General features: G+C 47.5%; 2 protein-coding genes across 2 annotated transcripts; one reads left to right on the forward strand and one right to left on the reverse strand.

Annotated features, from left to right (window-relative positions):
- Nucleotides 1–2,156: 2,156 nt before the first annotated feature.
- LOC136445824 (collagen alpha-1(XXVIII) chain-like) lies at nt 2,157–4,767 on the reverse strand. The gene is made up of 2 exons (XM_066443967.1): nt 4,665–4,767; nt 2,157–2,719 (listed from the first exon to the last, which is right to left on the reverse strand). The coding sequence occupies exons 1-2, from the start codon at nt 4,765–4,767 to the stop codon at nt 2,157–2,159; spliced, it is 666 nt and encodes a 221-aa protein (XP_066300064.1).
- A 2,085-nt stretch (nt 4,768–6,852) lies between these two features.
- Nucleotides 6,853–9,441, forward strand: LOC136445912 (homeobox protein GBX-2-like). Its single transcript, XM_066444137.1, has 2 exons — nt 6,853–7,339; nt 7,729–9,441. The coding sequence occupies exons 1-2, from the start codon at nt 7,024–7,026 to the stop codon at nt 8,178–8,180; spliced, it is 768 nt and encodes a 255-aa protein (XP_066300234.1). The 5' UTR covers nt 6,853–7,023; the 3' UTR covers nt 8,181–9,441.
- Nucleotides 9,442–11,883: the final 2,442 nt, after the last annotated feature.

Raw genomic sequence — 11,883 nt, forward strand, 5'->3', positions numbered from 1 at the left:
GGCTTTGCGCAGTTTGCAGAGCGCCGGACGCCAAACAGAGAAATACCGGGAGGTGCGAATATATGGGAGGACGGCTCGCCTGCAGGGGACTCTTTCCTTGCTGGAAAATGGTAAAATTTGGCCAGAATTGAGTGCATAATTATCACAGAAAAAGTGGGATCATTCGTCTTCCACAGTCTTGGAAAAAGAAGTCGAACTCAATAAGTTAAAACTTAGAAGCAGTAGTTAAGACTATAGTAGACATTTGTTATACTGTTCATTATTGTCTGTCCGTCCACTCCGTGTTACATGTACATGTACTTGCAATTAGCCTACGGGCAGGAATTTGCAATAAACTTTTCTATTAATGTGCTGGTTGTTAGCTACTCCTCTGGTAGATTATTCACCAAATTGTACCCATGTTTTCATGAATGCAAGTACAAAGAGGTTGAACTGACCTTGTAGTCTCATCTCAAAATAGTAGAAATTGGCGAACTAGACTGCAAAATGAACTCCTATGGCCGGCTCAAGCCTTTGACGTATACTTCAGTCTATCCAATGAGGTTTTATCATGGTTTTATATACCTTTTATTACCCATAAAACCTCCTTGTTCTATCTGACAAATTTCTGCTAGTTTTCAACACTCCTATGAAGTCTGGTAGAGACTAAAAACCTGATCAACCCAAGTAGTCTGGCAGAGACTAGATCAGTAGATGGCGGCTAGACCTAGCCAAGGAGGTTTAATAGCCTGGGAGCCAGACTGGTTTCAGGGCCTGTACAGGCCAGCTTGTCGGCTCTAGTGCCAGCATGGAAATTATACAACAGGGCAGGGTGCAAACGTTGGTAGCGGGGCATATGGAATGTGGCTTTCCCGGCCGAACTCGGTTTCTATATCTAGATAAAAACCTCCTTGGTCTGATCAAGGAGGTTGGTCTGATCCAGGCTAGGCCAACTAGGCCCAGACGAGCTGGGCGTGTCCAGGCGAGGCGTCATCAACAGCGGATCGTTTTAACAGGATAATGGCAGGTAAATAATGACTCAGCCAGCCGCAGACACACGCGAACTGCTGCAGTACCGGGGAAGATTACGGACTCATTGCTGCGGCTTGAACTGGCCTTGACTCGGGAGGGACACGATAAAACTTTCAGATTAGAACTCCGGCTACTATGTATCTCTCACAGTCACAGTCACACACACAGTCGGGCGTATGGGTGTTTTTTTCTGATGGTATTTTGATCAGTTCTAATATTGTACTGGGTTTCTCTACTGAGGCGGGGGAATTACATCAAGGAGATTATATAGTCTATATAACATTGATTACATAAAGCCAACTCTAGATTTTTGAATCAGCGTCTTACAATAATGTCAGTCACTGTCCTTGTCACATCATGGTATGTTCCCTACGTCTCTACCACGTGTAACATTCGGACACAAACTTGTGAAAATAAACTTTGTTATAAAGGTGTTTTTGTAAATGGCATATCAGTTGTAATTGTGCTTGGTGTCTTTATGGAGGCAAGCCAGCGCACATTAGGACCGGCAGTATTCATCTATTCTCCAAGTAGAGGTTTCGATCGGAGGGCTACAGAGCACTGGATAACCTAGCCTCTACCAGGCTCCACGTGTCGCTGGAAAAATAGTAATTCTGGCATGTTATTCGTCTATTCGGCTAATTTCTACTATTTTTCCAGCGACCTGTGGAGCCTGATAGAGGCTATGGATTACCCACCGAGACTAGCCCGGTATCCATATTTATAGCTCCCGACTCGAGTCTATTCTCCATATAATAAAACCCTTAGGAAAGCCTGGTAGAGGCTTCTGTTTTTGCCGAATTCCACTATCCATAGCCCCTCGAGGCCTGTTGGAGGCTACCAGGAAAAGGCAGAGAGGCCTGGTGGAGGCTACTGTTTTGCCGAATTTTATCATCCTTAACTCCTTAAGAAGGCCTGGTACAGGCTACTAGCTGTTTTGAAGAATTCTATCATCCTTAACTGGCCTGGTACAGGCTACTGTTTTTGCGGAATTCCACTATCCATAGCCCCTCAGGAAGGCCTGTTGGAGGCTACCGGGAAAAGGCAGAGAGAAAAAGACGGGCGGTTTATCCGCGCGTTTCGCACCCATTGAGGCGGGATGAGATTATCGGGGATAATCCTCCGGGCATGAAAATTATCCCCCTTCAGAAGTCGGCCTTGATCCGCCGCGGCTTTGTGTCCCGGGTCCCCGGACGCCGCTCGATGACTTCCCGGCTTTGTGTCCCGGGTCCCCGGACACCGCTCGGTGACTTCCCGGCTTTGTGTCCCGGGTCCCCGGACGCCGCTCGATGACTTCCCGGCTTTGTGTCCCCGGTCCCCGGACACCGCTCGATGACTTCCCGGCTTTGTGTCCCGGGTCCCCGGACACCGCTCGGTGACTTCCCGGCTTTGTGTCCCCGGTCCCCGGACACCGCTCGATGACTTCCCGGCTTTGTGTCCCGGGTCCCCGGACACCGCTCGGTGACTTCCCGGCTTTGTGTCCCGGGTCCCCGGACACCGCTCGGTGACTTCCCGGCTTTGTGTCCCCGGTCCCCGCTCGATGACTTCCCGGCTTTGTGTCCCGGGTCCCCGGACACCGCTCGGTGACTTCCCGGCTTTGTGTCCCGGGTCCCCGGACACCGCTCGGTGACTTCCCGGCTTTGTGTCCCCGGTCCCCGGACACCGCTCGATGACTTCCCGGCTTTGTGTCCCGGGTCCCCGGACACCGCTCCGATTTACAGGAGAATGGGACGCAGGAATGTCGGGAAGTTAGAAGGCTTCTTACAAGCTCCTCAGGTGATGTCTTGTCCTTCGGTGACCCCGCAGTGATGTCTCGAGTAATTGCTGTCAAGGAAGTATCTATTTAACCTCCTTGATTTAACTCCTTGTTTCTGTCACAAACTAAACCTTTCGCAGCAACGAACGTTGTCTAAAGTTCAGTTAAAACTATTACGGTGAAGTTGGTTTGTTACATAGCCCATAGATACTGTATGATTCGATTCACAAGAAATCGACGCTTCGTTGATGTTTGTGACAAATATCCTTTCAATGTTCAATACTTGTTAATACTTGTTAATATGTTAAAACTTTTGGAAATAAATGATATATGGCTTTATTATATATCCGACTGTTATGAATACCACGTCGCGTTTTCTTGGATCCTGACTAATAGCAGTACAGGACAATAATCGTCATTTAACCTAATTTTGTCCATTTCTCTGGGTTTTTTTTCAGCATGAGAAAGATAGATCATCATAAAGGTAAAGCAGGCATCCTCAATTGAGGTGAAGCATGATGCCTTTTCAAGTAGCTAGTGGTAGTGCAATGCGGCTTCGCCACGGCTCGCGTTTTTGGCCAAGCACACCGGGTCACCCCTACTCTTCTCGATAAGTGTGTTGGGTTCTTTTACGTGCAGAGGTTTGACGCTTGAGGCTATAGATGCTTGTGTAGAGACTTGTTACCTTCTTATCATATATGTGTCCCGTTTCTTTTTTCTTTCTCCATCCCGTTGTTAGGGAAGGATGTCAGGAAACGGGGTCACAATTTTCCCCAACAGCCTCTGCTTGGAGCAAGGAGGCTTTGGAGAGAAGCATTTGGCGGCGTTTCGCACGTTTTTCTTAGTCTCTACCAGACTAACCACGTCTGCTATAGAGAGAACATTTGCCAGGGGACTTTGGCCTAGCCTGAATTCAATCAAGCCTCATGTGACCGCTCGCCGCCCTGTAACCCGGACAGCTGGAGTTTGCGTTATACAGACTAACTTTGGCCATGGAGGATAACATTCCCATCCAGGGTTGCAATATTGTAGTCTCTACCAGACTAACAGCGCCGGCTATAGAGAGAACATTTGCCGGGGGACTTTGGCCGTGGAGGATAACATTTCCATCCGCTGTTAACATTTCCATCCAGGGTTGCAATATTGGACCCTATCTCCATAGCCGACCCCCTTCATACAGTTGACTCTATTTTAGCCTGAGTGTCATCCTGTTTCAGTTCCAGGCTCTACGGTGAAGGTAGAGCCTGGAACTGAAACAGGATGACACTCAGGCTAACTCTATTTGGCCAATTTCTACTATTTTCCCAGCGACCCGCGGAGGCTGGCATGGTAGAGGCTACGTTTTTCTGTAGATTTTCCCAGATGTCCGGTCTCCCTCCTGCACCGCGCGTCCGGCGTGATTCCTGGCGGGCGCGGTTTGATAAAGTCCGGCTGTGATTTATGCGGGGTGGCGGGAACGTGCTCCCGGAGAAATGAGCACATTAAAACCTCGTCAGAGGCCGCGGCTCCATGGGCGCGATGATCCACCGCAATCACGGCCGAGACCCGCGGGGAGTGTGGGGAATTTATCATCATAGCAGCCCGGCAAACGCCTGTAGTCTCTACTGCGGGCTCCATCATGGGCCTCGCAAAATACCTGTAGTCTCTACTGCAGGCTCCATGGGCGCGCTGATCCGCCGCAATCACGGGCGCAACCCGCGGGGAGTGTGGAGGATTTATCATCATAGCAGCCCGGCAAACGCCTGTAGTCTCTACTGCAGGCTCCGTGGGCAGCCCGGCAAGTAGCTGTACCTGTAGTCTCTACTGCAGGCTCCATGGGCGCGATGATCCGCCGCAATCACGGCCGCGACCCGCGGGGAGTGTGGAGAATTTATCATCATAGCAGCCCGGCAAACACCTGTAGTCTCTACTGCAGGCTCCATGGGCTCGCCAAATATCTGTACCATCATAGCCACTACCGTGACCTTGGCCGCACCTGTAGTCTCTATAGCAGGCTCCATAGGGTGCCAGCAAATACCTGTGCCTGTAGTCTCTACTGCGCTGGCTCCATGGGACGCGCAAATATCTGTACCATCATAGCCGTACGGTGGTCTCTACAACAGGCTTCACGGGTCCACATATCTGTACCTGTAGTCTCTACAGCAGACTTCATGGGCTACATGTGCAGTTATTATCATATCAGCGTAGCCTGGTTGCCAGACCCTCAATCTCTATAATATCTATCGTGTGGGATGTCTGCCACTGTAGTCTCTACAGCAGCCTTCATGGGTGGAATTTATCATGTATATATATATATATCTATAAGGCTGATATTGAGACAGATTAACGTAACAGGTAATGGACAATGTCAATATAGATGTCTGTCACGGTCGCCTGTTCCCGAGGCTACATAGGAAGCACACGAACTACCAGTATGTGTATCAGGAGCCAAACTGTAAAAAAAAAACAAAAAAACTGGTCAAATCTGCATTATGGTTGTCACTGTCAGATTACTACTTATCGCCGCCACCGAGGAGACTACGGATGAGTTTCCCAGTCACCCGTACCTTGTAGGTTATGTGCTAAGCAGACTTGTTCTAATAAAGGCATCACAGAAAAGCGGAACTGTTCTTAGTAAGACATCACAGAAGAGCAGCGGTTGTAAGACAGACGCGGCGGTCAGACGGGCCGCGGGATTTACACTGAGCCACGTCGTTTATTCAGGCCGGGTGGGGCGTCAGGACGTCGACGGAGAATGGGGGAATAAAATTTTTCCTACTGTCAATGAGCCAGTGCCCCCCCCCCCCTACATCCTCTCTGTCCGGGTATCTCTTTCACTCCTTGTCTGTCCGTCTGTCTATCTATCTGGCTGTCTCCATCACACGCACAGACACACACACAGACGCAGATAGAGAGAGGGGGGGGGGTATCTCTCTATCTGTATCTCTCTAGCCTGGATACCAGACCCCCAAACTCTAAAATATCTATCGTGTGGGATAGATATCTCAGAGTTTGGGGGTCTGGCATTCAGGCTAGTATCTCTCTCTCTGACTTCTGTGATCTTCTGTCTGTGTCCATTTCAGCGTAGTTTGTTGTTAGAAGTGTACAATCCATGATTATGAATGTGCTACACTTAGTTTTGATGTTGATAATTTTCCATTTTCTGTGGGGATGAAATGGTGAACAAAACTAGGAGACATCTGATACCAAAACTATAGTGGCCAAGTGCGTTATATCATCTGAACAGGAAAAAGGAAGCAAGAGACGTAATAGAGAAAAAAATCGTAGACGTCATGATAATTAATGATCATAAATCGGCTGCGATAAATAACAAAACAGAGGTTAAACAGATATCTATTCAATCCCCTTGTTCATATATCGCATCACTGATTGAGACCTGAGTAAAACCAATCCAATCTACAACTGTTCTGAACCATCCCCAGTTCCACAAGACATGAAGTGACAGACAGACAGCGGAAATCCCAACTTTTCTTTTCTCGCAAAGACACGACTGGAATCGATTGCAATATAAAACAAACATCAAACACACAGGAATTTGGTATTTACAACTAGACCAGATATTAATAATAATATCAGGTGTATTTGCAGCCAGTGCCACAGGCAGGTACCCAATGTGTAGGGTAATGAGGCTGTTTAACGTGTTCGAGGCACTAGGATTGTTTCATCTTGTATCACTTATATAGATCAGAATCAAAGGCAACCAAAACTCCTCTAGTTCTAGACTCTAAAACCATGCATCGCCAATGCCACACGACAAAAGTGACGAACTGCGGAAATCTCGGCCCGACTTTCCTCTCGGAGACCGACCTGTCACGGTTCCAGTGTTTGCCTGGCAAACATTTCGCTTGACGATGAAAACTAAAGAATTCATTAATCATAATTAATAACAGTTGATTAGGCTGGCGTGGCCTAATGTCCTAATCGGCGCCGCGCGGACCAATCAGAAGCCTCGTAGCTGACAGGTCCGCGGGTCGCTGGGGATGATGGATGATGTGACGTCATGACCCCGTGACCGGGGCGCCTCCCGACCAATCAGCGGGGTCGGCTGGGTGGTCACGTGACGGGTGTGCGGTAATTAGTGACACTTTGAATGGGGAAACGGAGCGTAATTTGAGGAAGACGGATGAGTTTTGGGGCGCACACCCCTCAATTTTCGCCAAGCATGCGGCAAAAGGACCGGGGGGATATGTGCAGCAAAAACAAGCGGTGAAGCCGTCGGAGAAAGACGCGAGCTGGCGGCGGGAGCGGAGGTGAAAATGCAGCGGCACAGCACCGCTTTCAGCATCGAGGCGCTGATCGCCAAGCCCCGGCACGCGCCGCCGGCCGTGTACGGGGGGTACAGCATGTTCGTCCCGCAGCCGCTGCTTGTGCAGACCGTGGCCGGCCCGACCCCGACCCTGCCGCCTGGACCTGCCAACTCCGCGGCCATGGCGTCCGGGGCTGTCAGCAGCAGCACCAGCGGGCTCCCGGGGCTTCCCCAGGGGCGGACAGACGCGCACACACCGCCGGCAGAACACCCCAACCCCAGCCCGGAGCCGCACGACTCGCACCCGACATGGTCTCCCGAGCCAGGTACGACCACAATCTCTCCTCTACTTATCCCCCAACCAGATAAATAAGAAAACTGCCGAAACCGTTCTGTCAATACTGTCTGTTTGTCCCGGGTGAGGAAGCCAAACTTTGCTGTGGCTTCCAAAGACCCGACCTCGATCCGTCGGAGATAAGAACTTGCCTTGAGTGAAAAGCGAGCGAGTTTTGTCAGACTTGAGACCGTTCTGTGTCCCGTGTATTTTGGTAAACCTGTGACGTCTCCACAACAGACGCCTGTGGCCTGATAACTCTAGTGTCGCGACCCAAAATGGCCGCACTGTGCTCTGTTTTCAGCACGGGTGGCGGCGAGTCAAGCCATGGTGTCGACAACTTTCTATAACCGTTTGTCTCTTCTGTTTTACTCCGTACAGGCCCAGGAAATCACGACGGCGTGCCGGATACAACAGGCGGGGAGGACGGCGACTCCAACCCGGACAGCGACCTGGAGCTAGACGGTGCGGACAAGTCGCCCAGCCCGACCCACGGGCTCAGCCCCGCCGCCCCGGGAGGCAAGACCCGGCGGAGAAGGACCGCCTTCACCTCCGAACAGCTTCTAGAACTGGAAAAGGAATTCCACAGTAAGAAATACCTCTCTCTAACGGAGCGGTCTCAGATCGCTCACGCGCTAAAACTCAGCGAGGTCCAGGTCAAGATCTGGTTCCAGAACAGGAGAGCGAAGTGGAAAAGAGTGAAGGCCGGGAACACCAACACGCGAGGACCCAACCCGAACCCTAAGATCGTGGTGCCCATCCCCGTCCATGTCAACCGCTTCGCCATGAGGAGCCAGCACCAACAGATGGGCAAGTCGCACCCGAGCTTGTGACGAGACGGACACAAGGTAGAACATCACTGTAATATGGACATGTGTAGTTCACAAGCAATATTATAATAAACACGGTAAAGGTACGGGGACCAGGGACAGTGTGGCAGCACGGGAACTCCTTTATTTACTTCCGGAAACGGTTTTCTGGTGCACAAAATGTTTCACGAACACTTCGGTTTGATAAATTCTAGAATTGCGACGGGTACAGTCACTATAGTGTCATGGGAAGTGTGAAGAGAATAAATGTAGGAAATGATGTAAACATTCTTTCTTTTGATAAGCTTTGTTTAGAAATCAAGAAGCAATCAATGAATTGTAACTTTATTCGCAAATGATGTGTCGTTTCCTCTTACCAAAACGTCAGTATATATCTTTGACTAACTGAGAAACGATGAAATAACACCAGATTTCTGAAACTGAACCAAAAGTGTCCAGACGCCTGCCAGACTCCCCGTACTCAGTCGGCTGTTGTCGGGTCCGTGTCACAAAGGGAAGCCGTAAGAATGGCGGCGAGTGTGTCACACAGCAGACATGAATACCTTCTCATTGCGGGAAGTGAAAATTGGCGTGTTTTTGTGTCGGTTTCGAGACAATGGGCAGAAATTTGGCGCTTTTGTTCTTGTGTTAAAACTAGCCGCCAAACAAGATCGGCTCGTTTTGATGGGAGACAAACCCGGACTGGCCCGACATATGGCTTCACACTGACTAGATACATACCGAAATGTACCGATTTCGTCACATTTAAAACACAGTAACTTCTTGATATTTATATTAATTATCCTGAAAAGTTAGCAGTAAAATTGCACGTTGGCATTATTCCCTGGGCCCCTGAGTGGCGGTGAAACCTCCAGCCGCCCGACTCTCAGTTTACCGACAGTCCGATTCGCTGACGTATTTAGCAGGATTTCATAGGAAGCTGCTGTCAAACTGTCCGGTCCGAACACAGCCGCGCTGTCCCTGGTTTCCCGCGGGTTAGTAGAACAGTCGAAGCGGGTTTATAGCAGAGCCGAACTACTTATTTGTTCGTTTTCATAACGAGCGAGATTTTAGCCACGACGTTTCTTTGAATTCAGCTAGAACGAACGGACAATGACACTTAAATAATGGGCGATGTAAATTTCTATGGTATATTTCCGCTGACAATGTTGTATAGTCGTACCAGAGTTATTGTTATAAATGACTAATTCTCTAGATTTATTTCGACAGTATTGTTGTATCCGCCTGGTTCGCTTCCCATTAAATTATTATATTTGAAGACAAACTGGCCGTTCGGCTGACAGGCCTGCATTATGTGTTGTGTCGGTGATGGATAAGGCGGTATTGTCGCCTCAGGGTCTGCTTTCCACAAGACAAACGTCTTACGTGTTTGCACGTCTTCATCTTCCCATGATTAACGTCTCGGGTCGACACACGAGCGTCTTATTTCTCAAGTAGCCGCGCGACGTTCTTATATGTGTCTCAGGTACAATTTCGGATTACAAGGAGTTCGCGACGCAATACTTTTTCAAACACGGTCTCTCGTTGAAATTATAGTGCTAGAAAATTTATGAAACAACAAACTCCCATCAATAGAAGATGGTGACATTTCACTGTCAAACCATTCAGACGTTTATTAGTCTGTAAACTTACTTGTTTGTTGCCTTCTAGAATATCTGCTATTTAACGTCGAACTCAGTTTACTTCCTTGTTGTAGTGTGCAGAGAGGTTATAGTGCACAGCTCTGAAGTCAGACCGCCCTACAGTAGTACTAGTATTTGTGTTCCCCAGTTTCAGCCGGCCTACATTTAGAAATGATTTATGGTATCATGACAACTAGCATACAATGTCTGTCTTTATTATGTTGTCACGTATGTAACAGCCAGCTGTCCCGACATGCCGTTTGTCTGCAGCACTGGTTTTAAAACGTTCTGTTCTAAACTGCTGAAAACCCTGATAGGCAGATCTCAGTCTGAAGATTTGTCAAATTGTATTTTAAAAACTCAAGCTACCGTCTGGATAACCTATAAATCATGTGTGCTTAAAATAAATAAATAAATACACAAACAAACAAACAAACCCTCGCCCAATAGGCTGGGAAACCGTTTCATTCGTAACACTGCTATAGCCTCCGTTGCAGGCTTTCAGGCTGGGCATTCGTTGGCTTATCATATGCTGATTTCTGACGTTATATCTGTTTACAAACCGTGTATGTCAGAACTGATATATAGTCAGAAAACAGCACATAATGCGTCTGTTGTGTTACAATAAACAGGCATGCGACAAGTGCTAAAACACACTATTATTATAATCTACCTGAAAGGTCTGACCGTTTTCAAAATCGATCCAGTTGCTTGAATAAAATCATTTGTATATTACTTATTGTCTGCTAAATGCTGGCCCGAATGTTGGCTGAACCTAGCCGCTAATTTGTCCCCCAGAATCTCCGATCTAAAGTCTACAGTCACCCCTCTTGAGGAAAGAGAAATCCGTTCAGTAGATTCTGTTGAAAGGAATTAATACCGACTGTAGGCGCATACTCCTGTCCCTGGAACCGGGACGTTTCGTCTGGGGTTGTAGCTTCTCAGCAAAATTAAAAACAGTCTCAGAAATTTGTATTATTTATTATCTATTTACAGTTTATTCCTGTGTGGCTCGCTCAGTGACAGTACACTGTTGTAGTGTATGGCCCTGGAAAATTTACAGCAAACTTCCGTCAATAGAATAGTGGATCGGCTAGATTTCAGTGCCAGATCTTCCTTGATAAAACGAAATGCTTGTGTAAACTTATGTATGTTTGATTGATTGTAGAGTATCTACTATTCGCCCAGAGGCACGAACAAGCTCCTTAACCTGATCTCAATACGTACACAGGATAATTGATGTTCATGGAAAAGAACAATATCATAAAATAGATAAATCTCACAACAACAACAATGTTATAGAGATATTGAATTATGTAACGTCAAACTCGAATTCAGTGAACTTTCTTGTTGTTTTGCAGTAAGTTGCTATTACACAGTTCCCAAGTCCGACTGCCCCACAGAAGTATTTATATTTGTGGACGCCGAAGAAGAGCAGTGTAAAAATATTGTTTCCACAAACTTTTTCCTGACAAAGTCGGACATTTCGTTTCTCAGGGTTTGCGTTCAAAGATGCACACACAAAGTGAGTAGTCATAATAAACTCTTGTCTGAATATAAATATAACCTCTCCGGTGCTGTTCATGCCCAACAGATTGGTGTCAGAAATCTTCATTTCCATTAGCCCTAAACAGTACATGTCTTTGCCAAGCCATGCTTTTCAGTTAGCTTGTTGACAAAGAAAGGTAAATAATAAGACCAACCTGTGTTTATAGCCACATTGGAAGGACATATGAAAAGATTAGACAGTCCAAACACAGTAGTAGATAAATTTTCTCATTTCCAACGCACCTACACAATATCAGGGAGGACAGAGTTTCAATAGAGAGGAAGTCCCCATATTCACTGTTTCGGGTCAAACTCAAAGATTCACCAACATTGAATGTAAATTCTGAGGAGATATGCTCATTGTCAATATGCAATCCAGGCTTTTCAGTTGTTTGCTTTCAGGGAGACAAACAAGGTCGACAGAATTGACCTGTCTTGATAAAACTGCTCCTCTTGGTGTAGCCATTCCTACCTACCTAGTCCCCTGACCTGACCTTGTACTAGATATAATGGAGATTATACACATACCAGACATT

The sequence above is a fragment of the Branchiostoma lanceolatum genome, chromosome 12 (assembly GCF_035083965.1).
Source record: "Branchiostoma lanceolatum isolate klBraLanc5 chromosome 12, klBraLanc5.hap2, whole genome shotgun sequence".
Lineage (NCBI taxonomy): Eukaryota > Metazoa > Chordata > Leptocardii > Amphioxiformes > Branchiostomatidae > Branchiostoma > Branchiostoma lanceolatum.